The sequence below is a fragment of the Pezoporus flaviventris genome, unplaced genomic scaffold (assembly GCF_033815535.1).
Source record: "Pezoporus flaviventris isolate CSIRO_AGI_PZ_B2104156 unplaced genomic scaffold, CSIRO_AGI_Pfla_v1 ptg000005l, whole genome shotgun sequence".
NCBI lineage: Eukaryota > Metazoa > Chordata > Aves > Psittaciformes > Psittacidae > Pezoporus > Pezoporus flaviventris.
Genome location: NW_026892553.1, coordinates 20,298,560 through 20,320,116, shown reverse-complemented (window position 1 = coordinate 20,320,116; position 21,557 = coordinate 20,298,560). Strand labels below are relative to the sequence as shown.

The window sequence follows — 21,557 nt, the reverse complement described above, 5'->3', positions numbered from 1 at the left end:
TTACCAAAGGGTAAGCAGAGACACAGGCCTTGAGCACTGCTTAGGAAATGACGTTTTACATAAAGGCTGACAAGCCGGGATGAGTTTGACACCTTCCATAAGAGAAAACCCAGTGGAGTCTTAGAAATCCTTTATTTTTAGCAGCCGAATGTTCACAAATAGCAGTTTTTAATCACCAGGAATGACGATATCAAACTGCCCCCCCCCCGCCAAGGGAAATCATCGCTCCCTCCTTCCGGCAGGTAGGGAGGGATTTCGCACCTTTCCTTCCCTCTTGGAACACTGAGAGGTGGCAGAAGCAGTGCGGTGGTGACAGTGACAGATGTGATGGTGCGGGCAGAACGCGATGTTGTCATTTCTTATTCATAACTGTGCACTGCAGAGCTGGGTTAGGGAAAGGGAGCGCCTGAGTGCGTGGGGAGGACAGCTTTGTTCTCAGGGCTTGCAGGAGAAGGAGTGGAACGTCAGAGGTAGAAACACCGGAGGGGAGCAAGGGCTCGCAGGGGGCTGTGGGTGGCTGTGAGCATCAGGTAGATGCAGCAAACAAGACCCCAGCCATTGGGTATTCAGGCCTGTAAATGAGCTGACTTGAATCAGCAACAAGAGGGCAGGAGGAGACGCTTTCTGTTTGTGGGAGCAGAGAAGGGAGGTCTGGCTGTTTTAAACAAGAGGGTTTGGGAGCTTTGCGTTGCGGGCCGATGCGCTGGGATACACACAGGACAACGTTCGGTCCCTCCATCCATCCACAGTGTTCCTGTATCCCCCAGCCCACACGAGTCACCCACACAGAGCTGAACGGAACAAGGCAGCTTGTTGTCACCCTCCGCTCCTGAGCAGCCACAGAGGAGCTGCTCTGCAGGGAGGACACCGAGCAGCCCCGCAGAGAGCCCAAGCACCAGCACGGGATGAACACGCTGTCCCCAGTCACGTCCCGCACTGCCGAGGGGAAGGAAACTGAGCTTCAAAGGGAGGGGAGGCAGGAGGGGCCCGAGCTCCCGGGGGTGGCTGCGCCCCTGTTTGTCATCAGCCGAGTGAGGAGGGAAAGTTTCTGCTCCTGGGATAATTGTTACAGACAGTTGGGGTTTGCTTTCACATGCCCTCGACTTTCCCTTTTTAATTAGCTGTAAGCCCCATCCTGGCCTTTCGGCCGGGATCTGCGGGGCTGGAGCTTGTCTCGACGGCCTGATTTATGTTTCTCTGGAAGTGAACTGGCATTTTGTGAGGAACCCCACCCAAGCCCAGCACATAGCAAGGAGCTGATTCACCCGCTGCTGGCACTGGCTCCTCTCGCCCTGGATGGCCGGAGCCTGCAGCCAGTCTGGGCACACAGGAGACAGGGGTGGTGAATGAACCCCAGTCCCAATGACACTGCCTTACGCTGGAGAAGAGCCTGCCAGAACCTCTGGCTCCCAGGAGAGGCTTGGATGGGAAGAGCAGAAGCACCGTGAGGCTGAGTCAAGCTGTAATCACCGAGCGATGCGCCAGAGGAACCCGCGTGTTGGCACAGCCTCTGCCTCCAGCCAGGGCTAATAACCCGCTGGTGCTCAGGCATTCGGGTCACCCGTGGGCAGAGCAGAGCCCCGCAGAGCTTTGGCAGAAGCCCCTTTGCTTTGCTACACCAGGGGAGCAGTGGGAGGGTAAATGGGCTTGAGGAAGCTCTCAAACCCCAGTGCCTACTGCAGAGGGATCAGCGGAGGAAGCAATCGCTCCCTGAGCACCTGACGCAGAGGAGCCCGAGGCGCAGAGATCGGTTCAGCCATTTGCAGGTATGATCCTGGTTAAGAAACAAAAAGCTGTTACCGCACTGTTAAAATGGCCCCTGCCTACTCAGCTGTCTGCTCCCTCGCGTTAGCACAGTCATGTTTGATGACTCGAGGGATAAAAGTCCCTTTTGATGCGGCGCTCGTGCCAGCCATGCAGAGCCAACCTGGCTGCTTGGCTCTTGCCCAGCTCACAGGGCATTTCCCATGCACACGAGGCTCCTCTGGGACCCCCATCTTGCCAGCACCCCCCTGCACGCTCTGCCCCTTGCCATGCACGCTGAGAGAGGAGCACTTTGCCAGGCTGGGCTTCCCCTGCTGCTTCTCACTGGCTGCCCATCCAGTATCTGCTGCGGGGAAAGGGCACATCATGAAACAAGGCAGTCTGTTTGTGTGGTGTAAACTGGGAGAGCAGCTGCTGCTCCTGGGCTCCATGGGAAGCCTTCCTACAGAAGCCACAGAAAGCAGGGTTTCTACTTTCAGCTGCTGCTGCCTTTGCTTCTAATGAAACCAGCTACAGCAGTTTACACACAGGACACGACTGTGTCCCTCAGTGCTCAGCTCTGCCTTCGAACAGCCTGAGAAGCATCCAAGAAGTACTTCCCCATGCAGGGGAGCCCCAGTGCACACTGTCCCTGGTGTGTCCCTCCAAACCGTGGCATCACCTCCAAACACAGCCAGCTTCATCCCCCTCTGGAGACCTTTCCCTGCAGATCACAGCGCGGACAGATGCTGTGTCTGGTGCACGTTTCAGTTCACCTTGGAATGATGTCTGCATCTCTGAGGTAAATAAACCTCTTTGGGTGGACTCGGGATGTGACTGATACTCAGGAGGGATCTTCCTTTCCCAAACAGGTCTCCATTGCTTCCTCCAGTGTCACTGCTCCAGGCTGAAGTGCACTCATTAGAAGGTAAAACTGCTCTGGACTCAATCCCGAGCAGCCCAGCCCGCATGCCCCCCACCGTACCAAGCCACAGCTGCTATCTCCAAGCATTATTCAGCCAGTCTTTTCCCCCTGTGATTTACAGGAGGTGCTCTAATGGCTGTGGGAGAGGCTGAGAAGCATTGTTACTCCTCACCCCACCTCTGCTCAACGTGGAACAGGGAGAGCATCCCACCCACTGCAGTGCCATGGCTCAGCTGAAAGCCTGGGAAGCCTCCCTGGCTGGTTAGCCAGTGTCTGCTTCTCTCTCCCAGCCTGTTGCTGGACTCCTTTATCCCCAGTGGCAGGTCTTTGGGAAACTGCAGTGTTAGGCCCACACCCCTTTGAAATGTTCCACAGCTGTGGGCACAATAAAGCCAATGGAGCAACAGGTGATAAATACATAAATGTTGTGTGCCCTTTGCTGAGGATAACCCTGTTTGATGGCAGAAAACTTTTGTTCTGTGCTCTGTTTTATCAGTGGAACAGCACTTGACAAGAGCACTGCTCAGCTTCCCTTTCCTTGTCATCCCGAAGGAAATATCTCTGCCTTCTCAGGACATGATGTTTCCTTGCAGACAGAAGCAGCCCTCGCCCGAGCTGCAGCACAGACAGCTCCACACTGCAACAATGGTGCCCTTGTGCTGTAACACAGCACAGCAAACAGCCTGAGCCTGTTATCAGTCAGGCCTCACATATGCAGCACTGTAAAGACCATTAATAACAGCACAGGGGCAGTTCTCACACCTCTGTATTGATTTCAGCCTTGTTCCAGTCACTGCCCCAGCTCTGCCACCAGTGCAAGTAGTGAAAACACAGCCCTCAGAGCAGTGGTACAGCACAGCCTGGCCTCACCATGCCTTAACCTCCTCAAGGCTCTGCCAGTGCATGAGGGTTAGATCTCCAGCTCCTAATATCAGCTTCCAGAGGAGGGGAAAAACGATTCTCTGTCATCATAAGTCAGCTTTTATAAACAAGTCTGATGGTGGTCAGGAAAATGGAGGTGGTTGAACAGGGGAAGTTCAGGTTAGATCTAAGGCAGAAGCTCTTCCCTGTGAGGGTGCTGAGGCGCTGGCACAGGGTGCCCAGAGAAGCTGTGGCTGCCCCATCCCTGGCAGTGTTCAAGGGCAGGTTGGACACAGGGGCTTGGAGCAAGCTGCTCCAGTGGAAGGGGTCCCTGCCCGTGGCAGGGGCTGGAGCTGGAGGAGCTTTGAGGTCCCTTCAGCACAAACCAGGCTGGGATGCTGTGATTTTGATGTGAATGAAAGAAAAGCCTTTTTCCCCCCTAAAACTTTGACCACCATCAGTGTATTCAAGCAGTGCACTGCACTTCCAACAGAATTGCTCCTCCGACATCCCCAAACAGCTATTGTCAGGATTTGCTCCTCAAGGACACCCATTTTCCCCTGGGAGAGGGCAGGAGCAGGCAGGAGCCTGGGGATTGGTTTTTCCCTAGCTCCCTCTAGTGTGTACAGTCCAGAATATGATTTAACACTCATTGAACACGCACTGAACAGATGCAGGCTAAAACAGATTGAATAATAGAGCAGGCACTTAAAACTTCCAGGGAAAATGTAGGAATTCTCTTCTTTTGCACAGCATGGGTGCTGCATGCTCAGCTGCTGCGTTCTGCAGCCTCACAGTCTCATTTCCCTTGCTTCTGAACCAAAACTTAAAAGGTCAGGAAGACTGCTGTAATAGCAGCTCTGGCCTATTTTTCACCTATGATTTTTTCATTTATCCATCTCTTCCACAGGGACTGAACTACCCATTAGAATAATAAGGTTATTTTCTGAGTCTAATATAAGAAAATAGATTAAAAAGTCTAAACTTTTCATTAGGTCTGAGAGAGAAGGAATTTCTCGGTCAAGGAGAGCTGAGACACTCAAAACATTATTAATGGTGCATCTCCATCCCCACAGGCGTAGGGAGCAGGCAGCTTCCACAAGCAGAAGGCTGCCTGCAAACTGGTGTGTAAGTAAATAGCTCTTTTAGTGGTCTAAGGAGTCGCAGAGTCAAGGAGCTCACATTTGCAAGTAGCCGTGAAGCAAGAGAATAGAAAAGCTATTAAACCCCAGAGAAAGTGATTTGCATTATATCACCTCAATTAAAGCCTAAATTGTCATGGATGTTAAACATCAAGGTTTCTAATTCTCCCTGTTGGTTCTGAATACCAAGCAGAATTGGCCCAGCACATCTGAATCCTTTCAATATCTCTTTTTTTTTCCCTTTGTAGCTTGGTTTGGTTTAAATCTTTGCAGTTATTCTAAGGCCAAAAGCATGACTGTGCTGGGAAGTCAATGGCTTCAAGTCAGTGATGTGAGAGCTCCCCCTCTCCACCGCCTGCAGCCATGAGGTTCTTTCCAACCCAAACCAGTCTATGATTCCACAACCAGTGACTATTCAGAACTTGCTTTAACAGCAACACCTTAAGATCATGCCACAACTGTTAAGGGTGGCTGAGATGCTCTGATCGTCTCCACTGGCCCCCTGCACATGGTGGGCTCCCACTGCTGTTCAGCCGGTTGCACTTGCACCGAGTACATCAACTTTGCCTGTCAAAAGCATCCCTGGCAGAGCAGTAGCCAACCTCCCTCTAGGGACAGCAGGGACCGGGGGGTGCCCTGCTCCCCTTGGTGGCTTGTTCCAGCAGGCAACCACCCCTGCTCAGAAACCTGGGTAGGAACCAGTAATGTAAACTTAATGGTTTCTTTCTTCTCCTGCTTGAGAGCCTGCTTGAGCTGCTTGTTCTAGTGACAGTAGCGATGCAACACTCTGAAACACATTGTACATCCTTTGCAGCATTAACAGCTGAGTGTACAGATAAAGGCATTGTATTTATCCTCAAGGAGAGGCTGTCGTGCAGCCTGCAGAGGGTGCCAGAATGACTCACCTTAAATCTGTGTGACCTGCAATGTGTGACATGCGATGTGTGTGACATGCAATGTGTGACCTGCAATGTGACACGCAGTGTGTGTGACCTGCAGTGTGTGTGACACATCAGGCAGACTCCAGCTAACATGCCTACATGGAAGGAAGACCCCTGGGGTTTGTAAAGCTCTTGCTCTGCATCTGGGTCTCCACCGACAAGGAGACACATGTCTCCTGCACTCACAGATCTCTTTGTTCTCTTGTCAAAGAGACATCTCTTTGATGTCAAAAGAAACGGGTCCTCACCGGGGGGCTCCCAAGGGTGGCCGCCAGTTTCAGTGGCAGGACCCAGTTAAGGGTGTCCCTCTTCAGCAGGACCAGGAAGAAGATGTCCACCACGAGCATGAGGAGGAACACACAAAGTCTCCTGTGGGATGGGAGAGGGCTCAGGCAGAGCAGAGGCCAAACTGGACTCAGCTCTTTCCCATCACCCTCTTTAAACAGCCCGGGGGACCTTGCACTGCCGGCACAGGCATCCTGCTGCTTAAGGCAGAGCCCTGGCCCCCAAGCCCCCACGTCAACAAACCCCAGCCAAGAAGTGATCTTGCTCCTCCATGTCGCCAGCTGCTCATCCTACAGCTAGCGCAGACGGGGACTTGCGTTGAGGTGTGCGAGAAGATGAGGTGTGGGGGCTCAGAGCCCTCCCTTGTCCCCACTGAGCTCAGTGTTCCCATGCCCCAGCACAGGGCAGACCCTTCCCTCCCCAAGGCCCACTGTGTCCTACCAGCCGCATGGCCACCGTCTCCTCCAGCAGCGATGGCTTTGCCTCATCTGCCCGCTCTGCCTTCCCTCTGCCACCGACACCATGGGGCTGTAGGTGTGAGAAGAGACCTGGGCCAGCTCAGCAACCCGCTGGGTGGCCACAGGGGTGCCAGGCTGGAACCAGCACCCCCAGCACCTAAGCCCCCAGCAAACTCACTTGCAGCCAAGAAGTGAACTTATTCCTCCTTGTGCTCAAAGCCGTTGGCTCTTGGAGGTGTTCCCATCTCTTCAGGAGGAGCTGGAGCCTGAGCCTGAGCAGCTGGACAAGCACAGTGCCTGGTCAGGAGCCCATGCCCTTGCCTGCTTGGAGGCAGTGGAGCCCAGGTCCCTCGTGTCCCCAGTACATTCTTGGCCTGAGCCTGCTGCCGAACAGCTTCTGTCAGCTCTGCCCACTGCTCCCTCTGGAAAGCAAGAGGGATGCACTGCAGGGAGCCACGGTGGCACAGGACATCCCCATCATGGAGTGCCAACACACATCGGGGTCTCCTCTGCAGCTCCCTTCCAGAGCTGCCTTCAAAGCTCAGCCATCTCCCCCTGAACTCAGCACTCCCCAGCCACCTACCGACACTGCAGCAGCTCCTTGTGCCCTTGTGCCTCGGCAGAAGCCTGTGCCAGGCGCTCCCAGAGCAGAGGGTGGAAGCCTTCAGCCCTTCTGCCTGCATGTCTGCAGCTCTGTGTGAGGAACCAACCGGGTGTGAGGGGCCCTGTGAGCACAGACGCCCCAGTCCCGCGGCGGGGACACGATACGGCGACGGTGTCACTCTCCCTGCTCCTGCCCAGCAGCACCCAGCTTTCCGGAGCAGCCCAGCTTTGTGGCCACCAGGCACCCATATCCCAGCGTCACAGTGACAGGACAGGGACACGGCCACTGCTGCCATCTCCTCTCTGGGGCTGGTGCCAGGAGCTGAGCTGCGGCCCAGCCATGGCCCCTGGGGACATGGGGCATCACCCTTAGCACGTGGGCACTGAGCTGTCACTGCCACTGTCCCGTATGTTCTGTATAATAAATACATCACTGTGTAATATCTTGTATCTTATCTGTTTTGTCTAAGTCTCCAGAGACCTGAATATTTGCAGTAAGGGGGCTGATCAGCACTGTTGGCGCAGGTCCCTGAACAGGTCAGAATGATCACCCTGACTCAAGGGTGTCCAGCAGGTCCCATAATGGGACATGGATGGGCTGGTCAGGCACACAGGTCATGGCCTGTTTGCGAGGCCCCTCTTTCCCACCACCCTCTTTAAACAGTCTTGTGGGACCTTGCACTGCCGGCACAGGCATCCTGCTGCTCAAGGAAGAGCCCCAGCTCTCAAGCTGAACAGCTCCTGTCAGCTCTGCCACTGCTCCCTATGGAAAGCAAGCGGGATGCACTGCAGAGAGCCACAGTTGCACAGGGAATCCCCAGTCACGGGGTGCCCATCCACATCAGGGCGCCCTCTGCAGCACAGCCACCAGCCTGGGGGATCTCCAGAGGCCCAACCCCTGCACTGTGCACACCAAAGCAAACGTCGTCCCCAGCCGAGCAGCTGCCCATGGCTGCTGGGGTACATGGGCCAGCACTGGAACCCCTTTCCTGTCCCAGTCTGGACATGGTCCTGAACAGCAGGCTTTGGTGACCCTGCTTCAGCTACGAGGGTTGGCATGTGCCATGGACCGTGTGCGGCCATCTCTTCACCACTTGCCTTCCTCACTTTCTCCTTAGTACAGGCACATCAGCATCGGCTCCCAGTACTAGGCAGAGATCCTAGAGCTCTGAGATCCATCACATTTGGAGTAGAAAGAGAGAAGGCATCATTGGTCTGGGACCCATCAACACCTGATAGAAGTTTCTTTAATGCTTTTCTTCCAAAGCCCCCGAGGTACAAGGGTTCCAAAAGTCCAGAGTTTCACAGCAGCCTTTTGGACATTGGATCCTCTCCCTGCTATTCCTGAGCTCCACATGTGGTAGCATTAGAAGGAAGGAGCCACAGCTCCTCTGGGCAACCTGTGCTCCATTCAGTCTCCCCCAGCCTGTGCCTGTGCTTGGCATGGCCCTGACCCAGGGGCAGGCTCTAGCCCTCGCATAATCCATCTGCTGCACTGGGTCTGTTTTCCTCCCATCTCCAGTCGCCCCTTGTTTGGACAGAGCCCCAGCTTTCTGCTGTTCCTGTAGTGCTTGCAGTGACCAAGCTCCTTGATTTGGCCAGCTCCAGTGACGTGCCATGTGCCAGAACACCACTGAGTGTGCCCTGCACTGCCTGCATGAGGGGCGCGGTGATATCCTGGTAAGATCAGCTCTTGGGCATCATTAACAACCCTCTGGAATGGCCTTTGTGTCCCTGGGATGAGCTGGAGGTGCTCCCAGGTCTATGCTCCGTGCCTTGCAATCTGGGCTCTTGGTTCAAGGGCCCAGCTCTTGTTGCCTCAGTCGCATTAAAGGCTGGTGGAGCATGGACCTGCCTCTGTGTGTGGATCATTCCCACACCCTCCCATGGCCAAGGGGATCCTGGAGCTGCTGTCACCAAGCACTGATGGGGCTGAGCAATGTCTTTTTCCATTCACTTCCACAGGAGGCTCTGGAGCTGCTGTGCCGGGGGGGTCCCCAGCCAAGTCAACACCATCCTCTGGCTGGGGACCATTACTCAGGTCACCTCCAGTGTGGGGCTCTGGGCTTGGGCACTTGCTCTCTGAAGGAGCAGAGATGTCGACAGGGCAGTGAGGAGCTGTGATGGCATCTCTCTGCCTGCGGTGATCTCCTCATTTGTACCTCGTGGGTCATTCCCAGGTACGGACACGTGGACCCCGCTGGAGCAGCAGCTCTTTGACGTAGCGTTTTGCCAAGACAAGAACAATTTCCACCAGCTGCAGAAGGAGGTAAAGCCACTGGATGGACCTGTTGTATGTGTGTGCCTTCAGGGTTCGCCTCCAGCATCGCCCTTGCAGATTGCTTCTGGTTTGCTCACGAGAGATTCCAGCTAAGACTGTCTGAATGCACTGAATGCAATTACACATTTAAGAAGATCCAGTTCGGCTGCAACCGATTTCCACTGATGGGAGGGAAGACCAAGAGGCTGCTGCAGGAGGTGGAGGAGGCTGAAGAGGAGGTGCTCAGTTATTCCCCACTTGCTACTTTGGGACAGGAAAGGGTGACTCCGCTCCCAGCACTCCCAGTCATCCCAGGTTTCTGCCACGTGCCCGTCCTCACCATCCCATTAAAGCACTTTTGGGCTCATCGGTGTTCAGGGGAGCTCACTGGGGCAGGCTCAGGCTGACAGTTGGCCTTTGTGCTGGATGTAACACATTCCCCCGGGCCCGGGCCCTTCCCAGACATTTTAAGCTCTTTTTTCCCTTCCGCTCTCCTCCGCCTTTTGGGAAGAGGAGGAAGCAGAAGGAACAAGGCAATAAACTCTCTGGTTTACAGACCCTTGGCAGCCCCGCGTTCTGCCACACTGGAACCTAACAGCAGAGCAGCAGAACCGGCGCCAGGCTCCAGAGCAGCCCCGTGGCGGCGGTGACGGGAGTGGACTCCCCTGCCCTGAGTGCCAAAGGGACTTGGATTGAGCTGCACCTTTACAACCAGCTTCCACCCCAGCCATGGGCTTTGTTTAAACACCGACCTGCCCAAACCCTCCCAGATCAGAAACTCGGGAGCTTGGCTTGAGGGAGGTGCTGGAATTGTCAAGAGGAATCGCAAATCATTGCATGTTTTCTAACCTCCAGGCATTCAACACCACTCAGGGCAGGAACCCCGACATGAAGATCCATCACCCTAAGCAGAACCAACCACTCGCAGGCAGAGTTCCACCACGCTGCTGTTCGTGTTGTGGTTGTTAGTAGCAGTATTTCATTATAGAAGGAATAGAATTACCTTGTCCTTCAGTTATTATTATTATTAGTAGTACTGTGTTGTGCTTTAGTGGTTAGTAGTAGTACTAGTATTCTGCTGTATATTAGTAGTAGTAGTATGTTATACTTTAGATATTATTACGCTGGCCTATAGTTATTGTTACTAGTAGTATTCCATTGTACGTTTTGTATTGCTATTAGTATACTCCATCATACACTATATATTCGGAGTAGCATTCTTTTGTACTTCTTAAATGTTCTTTTCCCAACCCTCTGGGTTTCCCACTCTTCCCATTCTCCTCCCATCCCACCCACTGAATCTGAAAAAGGCCACGACCCAGCAGCAGGACGGGCACGTGCTGGCCAGGAGACACGGCCGCTGTTCCTGCCTGCAAGGAGTTTCCCCAGGGGGTGCCCTGTGCCCTGCCCCAGGCAGCGGCTGGGATGTGCCTGATGCCTGCTCCATCTGCCCGGTGCTCGCAAGTCCAGGCTGCTGGTGCACGCCGCTGCCCGGCTCTGGGCTCTGCAGCTGCACAGGGACCAGCCTCAGTGCTCCCCGGGATTGAGGGGTCTCGTGTCCCACCCTGCCCAATGAGAAACTGTTGGGGGGCAGCCTGTGGGGCTCATGAACAGCCCCTTCAGCCCAGAGGAGACCTGGGGCTGGCAGCATCCACCCCGTCCTGCCTTGCATCGCTCTTCTGCCCCACAGGGCTCTTGGTCAGCCTGGAGCTGGCTGTCGGCTTCTCTCTGGCTGCTGCCGTCCTCCACGGCTCCTAGTATGAACCTGAGTTCTACTGCCCGCTGTGGCGTGGCCTTCCTGAGCAGACCTGCACCAGCCCTGCCTATGTGCTGGGAAGTGTTTTCCCTATCGTCAGTGAGGGGCTGCTGCCATTTTGGTATCCCACACCCGCCAATAAGGCAGCAGGACCGTGACATGAAACCAGCTCCTCCTGGCTGAGGGTGTCCCATGAACAGGGCAGCCCGCAGGCGCTGGGCAAAACGTGGCCGTGGCTTCGGAGAGCAGCCGCTGGCCCTGGAGAACTCCAGGCCGGGCAGTGGAGACTGCAGGGCACTCAGAACGCCAACCCAGTCACCATCTCCTGCACCAGGCAGGGGCTGGCCGGGCTCTGAAACGCCAACGTGGTGCAGCCAGCGGCCACCAGAGGGTCCAGCAGCCGCAGCGCAGGCAGGGCCCGGCGGATGGAGCCAGCCCGCAGCTTGCCTCACAGCACAGCAGCAAGGCGGGCGGCCACAGCGGCGCAGTGTGGCACCACGGAACAGGCCAGAGCCGGCCCTTCGGCTGTGCTGACCAGCGGCCGAGGGCGCAGGAGAGCGCCGAGAGGCCCGGTCCGGAGCAGAGGCAGCGCAGGCGCCGGCATGGCTGAGGAAGGGCGGCCTCGGGCTCCCTCAGCCTTCAGCTCCGCAGCCGCCCTCGGCCCCTCAGGGCCCCACCGCTCGCCCCGCGCCCGGCACGCCGGCAGCTACAGCCCTGGCTCCGGCGCACTGCGCACGCAGCCGCCGGCCGCGGGGCTCTGGAGCCCTCCCCGGGGCCGCAGCGGGAGCTTGGCGGAGGGAGGCGCTGGAGCTGTCGGGAGCAGTCACAGACCCCCGCGCGCAGGAAGGACTTTACAGCCGATCAGCCCGTTAGAGTTGCAGGTATGCTTATCCGGCCTCAGCGCCACCACGGCATCCCACCAAAGCCGTGCGCCCCGCGGCCGCTTCCCCTTCGAACGTATGTAGTGCTGGGGTTACATATTCATGAGAGCTGCTATACATATTCATAACCCGTCCCCGCTTCGTATGATAATTAATATCGCCATAAACTCCTCCCACTGCGCATGCGCAGTGCGGTTTGGTAGTGGTGCGGATGAAGGCTGGCAGCTCTTCCTCATCGCAGGTACCCTTTTGGCCTCGCGCAGGGCCGTGTCCAAGCCACAGAGCCGCCTTGCACCGGTTCTCTTCTCTCGCGGGGGCTCAGCCTCCCCTTGGATTGGCTGATCTTACCCCAAAAGGTACAGACCTAGCTAACTTTGCGCAGCTGTGAGCTCCCCGCGCTTCCTTAACCCTTAGGTTGCACCGCCAATGCGACCGAGGTGTATTATCACCCATTACATTAACAGTGCCAACTAATTACCCAACCAGCAACAAGCGTTAAAGCTTAGGACTCCCCTATCTCAAAACCAGCACCCTAGGGCTGAGCTCCACCGCCCAGAACTGCGAGAACACCAGGGTGCAGCAGCCCTGGTGTAGTTTTAGATCCCCTCCCACTGTTACTTCCCTCGTTGCTGTTATTGTTGTTAGTATTAGATTGTAGTAGGAGGAGTATTACGTTGTTCTTTACTTATTATTCTTAGTATTAGCATCCTGTTGTTAGTAGTAGTGCCAGTATTCCGCTGTACATTACTAGGTAGTAGCAGTATTATTTTACTTTAGCTATTATTGTTGTTATTACTATTAGTAGTTGTATTCTATTGACCTTCCGTTATTATTAGTAGTATTCCATTCTATGTTATTTATAATTCTATTATTAGTATTCCATTGTACTTTATTAAACTGCTATTATTACCACTGTTATTACTATTAGTAGCAGCAGCATTCTGCTGCACTTCACTTATTAAACTGTTCTCTCCCAACCACTTGTGTTTCCCACTCTTCCCGTTCTCCTCCCATCCCTCCCACAGGGCACAGGGGCTGAGCGAGCGGCTCCGTGCTCCCCAGTTCCCAGCTGGGTTCAGACCTACCCGGCTCCGGTGCAGGTTCCCTCCTGCCTCTCAAAGGGCTCCACGCGGTCGCTCCACGCCAGGGGCTCAGGATCCCAAACGCCTCTTCCCGGGGCAGCCAGAGGGAAATCCCATGGGCTGCGGGCGCTGCCCATCCGCTCAGGATCCATCCCGCTGCGGGTCTGATCCTGCCCGGCGCAGGCAGGGGCGGGCAGGGCCAAGCGCCGGCATCAGGTGCGTCCCATGGGATTGAACAGGGCGAGGAATTCCCGGGCGAGGGGCCGGGCCTGGGGCTTTGTTCACAGCCCTGGGTTGATTGGATTGGACTGGCCGAGCCGTTCCCTTTGGACCTGGGGGGACCTTGCCAGGGTTGAGTTTGGGGTCGCTGATGCTGCTGAGGGTGCTGCAGCCATTCCAACAGCTCCATTCATTAGCAATTAGGCAGGCCTTGTCTGGCATCTAGATTAATCCCACTTTTAATTATTTTGAAACTGTGTGAGATTTCTCAGGCATTAAAGATTATGAACGCACTTGCTGATTCCACAGCAATTATTCTAATGTAATGATGTCTATTAATACGCTTCCCAGCTTGCCATGCCCAGAGGGGATATTCCCAATTTCCCCCTGTGGAGCACACATCTCCTTCATGGTGTTACCCCCCTATCCACCTGCTTATATCACACAAAATAATACTTCCCATGTGCTTCCCCTAATAACATTACAGAGCTGTTGCTGTTCCGAGCATTAGACACTGACTGCAATGGGGGAAGAGAGGTCCCTTGAGGCTCCTGCTGTGAGGACGTCAGTGGAGACCCTGCTTCAAAAGCCAGGAGCATCCTTCCTTCCCTGGGAAACTGGCCTAAATCATTTGGCCTCTATATCCCTTGAACTCTGTATCCCTTTTCATTACAGCTCTCATCATTCCCAAACTTCACTTACCAGAAAATATACTTTTCAGTGACAAATTTAAAGCTGTGCCACTGGGCACCAAAAGTGTGCCATGGTGAAACCCTGTTCTCGAGTAAATGTTGTGCCAGCAATGGTTTGCAGCCCTTGATCCATGAATGCCCATCAGAAAAACCTCTGTACTTCATACAGTTTATATAGAGGTTTATATCAGCTTGCAAGTGGAAACCTTATTGAAGTCATACAAAGAAGATACAAATATCCACAAGCTGGGAATACTAAGGGATGGCAGCCGTTCTGCAAATGAACGCTCAGCCCTCTGCTAGTATTATAACTGCTTTGCATATATATTGTTTCAGCTCTTCATTGCTCCCCAAAGGAGCAGCGATAGAACCTCACCTGCCTGGCCTAATGCAGCCTCGCAGAGCTCAACCACATGACAGGGTTTCTGGGGTAATTTGGCTGATGGATCCTCTGGAAGCTTAGACCCAAATTCGATTTCAGCTCTGAAAACACCACTCGGTCTCTAGAGGCAGCAGAGCAGCAATATCAGCACGATGGCATTGAGCTGACTCTGGACTCCAGGAATGGTTTAAAGGAGATTACACTCTTCCCTGATGAGCCTGGAACAGGGAGATTGCTTGAGGAAACCCAGAACTGAATTCCATAGGGAAGAGTTCAGCAGTTGTGCTATTTGCTCAGGAAGGGTTTGTGCAGGCACAGAGCCTGCATCCCACCTTTCCTGGGATCACAACTTGGTTTGTTATTGCTCAGTCCACTTTGTCAATGAACTTCGCAACCTCTTTATATAGCACGGTATTAGTAATGCTGTAATATGTGTTTGCTTCCAATTAAGTTATTTTTGAGTAAAAAAAACAACTGATGGGCTTTTTGATGTCATCTTTCTAATTCACACATTATCCAAAGTGATCAGAGCCTGGATAAGATGTGACAGGTACCGGTGCAATTGCTGTTTCAGCAATCACTGAGGGAAGGAGTAGGCAAGCTGATACATCTCCTCTTTAAACTTCAGCCAGGAATACCAGGTAATTGAGGCTCAGTGGGGACCTGATCGCTCCCTACAACTGCCTGACAGGAGGATGGAGCCAGGAGGGGACTGGGCTCTGCTCCCAAGGAACAAGAGATGGGACAAGAGGAAACGGCCTCAAGCTGCACCAGGGCAGGTTTAGATGGAGTTGAGGAACAATTCCTGCCCCAGAGGGTGCTCAGGCATTGGAACAGGCTGCCCAGGGCAGGGCTGCAGTCACCGTCCCTGTGAGTGTTCACACAGCGTGGAGACGAGGCCTCAGTGCCATGGGTTAGGGGTGGCCTTGGCAGTGCTGGGAACGGTGGGACTGGATGAGCTGAAAGGGCTTTTCCAACCTGGTTGGTTCTAGGATTCTGTGTTGTCAGATAAGGAAATAATCACATGAAAATCACAAGTCTGTAGTTAAATTTTATTTATCAGTTCTATTGTTAAATTACACAATCAAAGTCAGTGGATTGGCCTGCAAATCTACACAATAAGACAGCGTCTACAGTGGAAATCAGTAGAATCTGATATGGTTCTGACAAAATGGTATCCTTATATTCATACATCCCCTATATACAATAAACAGTATACACAAAGAAAATGCAACTAGTCTCTGTAAACCATGCACACCACAGCATAAAACCAAAATGCACCTTCTGCAACAGGCCCTCCAGCTTGTTCATCCTGTTTACAGCAGTGCCTTTCCGTTTGAACAGCGATTTGTTTCCCCCCTTTGAAAACCAAAGTACAACCCAGACATCATATTGGCAACTGCAGTTCTCACCTAAGAAAAAAACTAAATAGAAATTGCTGTACATGAAGTTATTTCTCTTTTCCAAGCTGCTAACGCAGGGTATTGGTTTGCTGCTGCTTTACTCATCGCTTGCCCCTGGCAGCATCGCTGCCTCCCAGGTCACAACAGAACATCACATATGAAACCACTGCCAGATAACTGAGCCGTGGAGCCATGAAGGTGTTTTTAAAGCCTTCTGCCTCATTTTATGCCTCCCCCATTCCTCTTGGTGTATAGGATATTACAGGCAAAAGGCAATAGTGCAAGTGAGCCTTGTAAGCATCGTGTGCGTCGGGATAAGGAGCTGGGGTGTCTCCATCCCCATGTGCCCACACCGAGATTGCCAGTTAGTGCCAAGCTGAGGAGCATTGCAGGCTACTACAGAACGTCTGAACTTGCTGAATGCAGAGCACAAGCCTCATAGAGGTTTTCTTCCTTGTGTTTTTTTGCATAGAGATTTATAGGAGCCCCTCATACCTCTGGCCCCTTCTCCTCTCCCGCTCTGTCTTGGTGAGGCTGAAGGGCTGCAGGTCTACCTCCAGCTCTGCACCCTGTGCCCCAGGCAAAGCCTGCTCAGGGGTAGGAAGCTGCTGCATCCCCCGTGCAACCTTCTCACCCTGTCTAATTATGGCTATGGTAAAACTGGTTTCCATCATTTTTAGTCATCACTCGCCTCTCATCGCTAAGAAGGGCTTAAGAGCGTAGGGAAAAAAAGAAAAAGCCCTGTTCTTATCCGGTGTAGCAAAGATTTACTGGAAGTAAATCCTAATTCAAGTGTAAATCTACTTCCCTCATTGAGCAATTCTCTTCGGAATATTGCTGGGATTGGAGAGGTTTATGACTTTTTAGAGACGCTACACAAATAGCTGCAACATAATTCCATCTAGCTTATACCACCAATTATTAAGGAACGAGAAATTCAGCATTATGCATTCTAATGGGTAAGAAAGACTTAAAATGAGACACTGCCATAGGGTTCGAATTTGGAAGAGGCTTTATGAAACGAACATGAAAATATGCTGTAACTTTTCCAGAATGGTTAAAATCAAACTGGCCTGAAAGCCGCTGGGAACAGTGTCTTTAACATTGGCATTGAGTTCCGAAAAGCATGTATGTCTTCATTAGTATTAATATGAGATAGACCAAGCTTAAAACTCTAAACAGCAGTAGGTAGAAAAAGTTTAAAATTTCCAAGATTTATATAACTAGAGAAATTACTTCTATTCCTTTTAAAAGCCAATATTATACAGAAAACTAGTCAGTATTTTCTCTAGACCATTATTGTCCCCTTCACTGTCCATTCATTAACTTGGTAAATACGAGAAGCAGTCGGTGCCCTTGAAAGCACATTATTCAAAGAAAATGAAGATAAAATCAAAGGGAACAGCTTTTGCTCATATACTGTATTGTGAGAGTATGCTAAATGCTCGCTATTAGGAAATGAGTTTGCTTTCCAGAGAGATTTCAGCCGAGCATCACACACATTTTCCAGCATCCCATTTTGTACCCAGAACTCACGTCAGGATTTTCTTTTTATTCCCTTTTCTTTTAAATAAACGTCCAAGCGACCATTTCCGATGAGCCTGCTTGGCTCCTGCCACCGAAACCTAAAAAGGACAGTTCAGTCACACACTAAGGTTAAGTGTTCCACATACAGTACAACAAAAAGGCAACTGCAAAGGCAACGTTTTTAACCTTCTTTTTTGCTTCAAACCCTCGAGAAGCGTCACTGGGTCCTGTCCCATATGCGGGCTGGGGCGGGCTCTGCTTCATTTCCAGTGCCTGGCGCGTGCCCCCCAACTACCGCCGCCACCGCTCCACGTTCCCAATGTAGTCAGTGCTGGAGCTGTTCTCGCCCTGCTCCCTCAGGAGCGCTTGCTTGGCCCGCAGGATCTTGCGCTGCTCCTGGCGTTTCCGCCGCGCTTCCTGGTGCTCCTTCTGCCGCATGTACTGGTACCGCTGCAAAAACAGGTCTTTTGCATAGTCGTACAACTCCATGTCTAAAAAATTGAGAGCCTCGATGCGCCGCTGAGTCTGCTCGTCTATCTCCACGCTGGAGGCCCTTGTGCTATTGTACTGCGTGAACGGCGAGATGAAGTTCATGTTGAAAGTCTTCTCAAAGAGATACTGAGTCTTGCGCTGAAACTCCGTCAGGCCGAAGAAGGCCATGCGCTTCAGGTTCTCCTTGGCACTGTCCAGCAGAACCTTGTTTCTCTGCTCCTCGGGCATCACCGACAGGTTGTAGCACCCCACCAGGCTGAGGTCGGAGAGCATGCGGACCTGGCGGTTGTTGGCGAGGTTGTAAGGGCAATCCATGAACTCCTGCAGGGAGCAGCCCGACCAGTCGTCCCCCGTGTAGCAGCTGGGCAGCTCCTCGGTGGTGGGGGACCGGCCGTCGCACACGTGCAGGGATGCCTTCCACGTGGCTCCTCGCTGGACGTGGCGCCACTCGCTCAGGTAGCGGGAGACGGGGTCACGCAGGATGGTGATGTAGTAGAAATTCCTGCCGTGGGGACAGGAAAGCAGAGCCGTTATTCCCATGTGGCTCCAGCACACAGGGCATTAACATTCAGAATCAATAGAAACCTGGAGATGCACTCAAGAGGCTTGCAGGAGCCCTGCTGCAGTGTGCTCACCGCTGCAGGGGGAAGGATGGCAGAACAAACTGCCTGGGGGGAGTGGGAAGGGGCTTACCTACCTGCACACATCTGTGCCTGCTTAAGGGGCTTTGCCTCTACAGAACAGAACTTGAGGGAGATGAACCAGCTCCATGCTGGGCTGCCCATGCTCCTGCCTATGCCTCAACTGATGCTCTGCCCAGACCTTGGGAAAATGATCCACATCTCTCCCAGGATATAAGCCCCAGCACAAGCAGGGCATGGAACAGCTCTGCCTTTTTATTCTCCTTGTACAACAGAGCTGCGCTGACAAGTTTATGCAGTCTGCAAAAGGCTGCTCATGCTCCAGCGAGCAGCCGTGGGTCTCAGCAGCACGAGCCCCAGAGCAGCACTTACACCCAGGAGGAAGACATTTCCTACAAGACATTTCCTTTTGCAGGCCAGAGAAATAGGATGTGCCCCAAAGCCCCAGCCCTCTTGCACTGAAATGAGGGTCTTGGAAAAGCCCTGGAAAATCCCATTTTACCTGCCTGCCTTCACCTGACACAGGGACTGCATCAATGAGAGAGGAGAGATTAGCGACTAACAGGATATTAAGGGATGTGTTACGGCATTTTGTTAGAGAAAACATTTCAAAGGGAGGTGCTGGCTTTTGGTGCAACAGAAAAATGGCCCTTGCTGCTGCAGGGAAGCCCATCAGGCATTGCAGCTGGGAAAGCTGCAAGCTCAACCTTACAGCATTAAGAGATCCCTCTGTGTGGCATGTTAATATCCACCATCAAACACTGTGTTGTCCACCACTGGGTGGGACTAAAGCCATACCCACTGAGCATCATTTCTGCACCTCCTTTAATATGACCATGACCTCAGCAATGATGCTGGATATAATGATGGCAGGATACCAGCCATCTGCTTAAGTACACAGAATCTAAAGTAGCTCAATAAGCAAATTGTCCTGCCAGGGAAGGCCAATCCTCTGGGATGAGGACCTCAGGAGCCCTGAGCCCCCAGAGTGGTAATGCCATGTCCTTGGTGCTGCGTAAGGAGGAGAAGGGACATTCATTTGCTTTCCCAAGTGGCATCACAACCAGGCACCCTGCAGCCAGGCTTTTGTTCCCTCTCGTTTCCTTTAGCAGAAAAGCCACTAGATGTCAATGTGCTACAGAAAATTGTCTCTGGGTGGACTAAAAGGAGAATCACAAGCACCAAATGCATCCAGCAGCACAGGAGAAAGGAAGGCTGGAGAGCGGCCATTCCTCTTCCCATTTAGAGCATCCAAGCTCATAAATAATTAAGCAAGTAGAAAGTACAATAAACTTGCAAGACCAAACAAAGCCAAGGAGCTCAGTACAGTGTCAGCAGCCGGACACAACGGCTCCTCCTGCTTGGAGAGCTTGGATACTGCAGTCAGCACTATCCTTGTCCCTGCGCTCACCCAGGCACTGCTGCCACTGCATCCGCCTGGCTAAAAGGGCTTTGGCCACAGATCCATACAGGAAACGGGGGCCAAAGCCCCACCACGACCCACAGGAAGGTTCTTTTCCCCATAAGTGCCACTAAATGATTTCACATTGAGAGCTGGAGTTGAGAGGGAGCAAGGACAAAGCTCGCTTTCACATCATACGTACAATTGGCAGCTGCCAACCTCACACTGCTCATCTTTGCCTGATCGCAGCAGTGTTGGAGAACCCAGCCTGGCAAAGGGAAAGGACTTTCCACAAGCACCATCACCCCAACCAGTTGCTGTCCCCAGTCATGCTTGTGCAGCAGGCTCTTTCGATGCAGCAACGACACAGCCTCGTTGGGGCCCCCAACATGGGGAAACAGAGCATCTCCAGGGCAAACCCAAGCCCCTTCTTGAACTCCTGCCAGGACTCCTCACCCCTGGATCCAGTTTATTGGGATTCTCCACTAAAATAATGACCCAACCCTCAAGCTATAACAAGTTAATGCCATACAGCACCAACCCCTGTACTAACTACAGCAACTAACAGGTATCAACAAACCTCTGAAAACCAAGGAGGCAAAAGCAAAGCTTTGCTTACCCCAGAGCACCTGGTACAACCTGGCCCATCAGCAGTTGGGTGAGGCTGGGAGGGAAGTGGGGTGCAGGCATGGGAACGCTCCCGGCTGAGGGAGAAGGCCAACCAGACCGTGTGCTCTAAGGTCACCACAGAAATCAATGGGGAGTTAATGCAAGAAGGGAAACAAATCCTGAGCCAAGATCGATACAGTGAGCATTTTATTATAGCTCAAACTCTTCAGCCACTGTGCCTTTGTGCACTGGTCACAGGCAGTGACAAAGCGCCTCCCTTGGCTGCTGCTGTAAAAACTAAAGGATGACTAAAAACTTGTGTGCTGGCAGAAGGAGCTGCGTGGTAATGGATCACCATCACCCCAGGTGGCCGGCGGCCTCAGCCAGGCAGATATCTCCATCAGAGCCTGCCAGGGAAGAAAGCTGCGGTCAAGGCGGAGGAGCCTGAGTAAAGATGCTCACTGCAGGCAGTGAGCACAGAGGTGTCTGGGCGGGCTCCCCCCAGCACCCCACGCTCAGGAAGCCAGGCCATGAGCAGAGATGCGTATGGGATGCCTCAGTCTAGATGGAACCCAGATTCAGACTGGCTGGAGCATGGCTCCCTGCAAACAGGCCTGCGGCTGTGATTTATACCATGCCATTTGGGAACACCATACCATTGTTTTGGGAACACCACCTTCTGGATTTGCCCCAAGACACTCTCATCCAAGCTAGAAACCAGGGTGGCTCCAGGAAAGCAGCCACATTACTCCGTGGGTATCTGAATTAAGCTTCAGAAAGTCACCAGAACTTTAGTGCATCATCCAGTCAGAGTTGTGCCAGCGATGGATTCGGCCATCAGCACTTAGAGCATCCTCCTGCTGCAACTGGGAGGAAGACTCAAAGCTTTGCAATTATTTTTAGCTCTGTACCTAACAGCTTGTTCTTTCTGCTGTCTTAACAAGGGGGTGTTGAGCTCTTGCCCATTCCTTAAGCTAGTGCTTCAGAGCCTGAAACAACATGTTTGCAGGTAGCACTCAAACTTGACTGTGAATCATCCCTCCAACTTAAAGAGCTGCACTTACCAGAAACACGGGTTCTCCAATAAAGTCGAGCTCCATGCCTGTGAAGCAGAGAACAAAAGGAGCTCGGGGGCAGCTCGGAAAGCAGGCTGACCCTGGAGCCATGCCAGCTGGTGTGACAATCACTTGCTTTGGTATCTCCCTGTGCGCAGCTATTCCCCGAGGAAGGTGTGAACCAAAGAGTCCCACAGC

The 21,557-nt window shown here is 52.9% G+C and overlaps 2 protein-coding genes and 1 long non-coding RNA gene across 3 annotated transcripts in view; all 3 read right to left on the bottom strand.

Annotated features, from left to right (window-relative positions):
• Nucleotides 1-4,924: 4,924 nt before the first annotated feature.
• Nucleotides 4,925-5,679, bottom strand: LOC133265598 (uncharacterized). The gene is made up of 2 exons (XR_009742031.1): nt 5,637-5,679; nt 4,925-5,592 (listed from the first exon to the last, which is right to left on the bottom strand). It is a non-coding gene; the product is annotated as an uncharacterized LOC133265598 (long non-coding RNA).
• A 159-nt stretch (nt 5,680-5,838) lies between these two features.
• On the bottom strand, nt 5,839-7,073 carry LOC133265229 (uncharacterized). The gene is made up of 5 exons (XM_061445525.1): nt 6,721-7,073; nt 6,530-6,635; nt 6,339-6,403; nt 6,141-6,187; nt 5,839-5,981 (listed from the first exon to the last, which is right to left on the bottom strand). Exons 1-5 carry the CDS (start codon nt 7,036-7,038, stop codon nt 5,840-5,842), a joined length of 678 nt encoding a protein of 225 aa, XP_061301509.1. The 5' UTR covers nt 7,039-7,073; the 3' UTR covers nt 5,839.
• Nucleotides 7,074-15,268: 8,195 nt separating this feature from the next.
• Nucleotides 15,269-21,557, bottom strand: part of HS6ST2 (heparan sulfate 6-O-sulfotransferase 2) — a 120,353-nt gene continuing 114,064 nt past the window's right edge. Inside the window, exon 2 of the mRNA XM_061446271.1 lies at nt 15,269-18,154. Within this exon, the coding sequence (XP_061302255.1) occupies nt 17,452-18,154 (703 nt within the window). The 3' untranslated portion in view covers nt 15,269-17,451. The remainder of the gene's footprint in view (nt 18,155-21,557) is intronic.

What these genes read in the sequence shown, in the direction of transcription:
- LOC133265229 (XM_061445525.1), bottom strand. Translation starts at nt 7,038, where the DNA reads ATGCAGGCAGAAGGGCTGAAGGCTTCCACCCTCTGCTCTGGGAGCGCC. An exon ending in AGCAGGCTCAGGCCAAGAAT is followed by an intron (nt 6,636 to 6,720) that starts GTACTGGGGACA and finishes GTGCTTGTCCAG; the next exon opens with CTGCTCAGGCTCAGGCTCCA. An exon ending in CACTTCTTGGCTGCAAGTGA is followed by an intron (nt 6,404 to 6,529) that starts GTTTGCTGGGGG and finishes TCGGTGGCAGAG; the next exon opens with GGAAGGCAGAGCGGGCAGAT.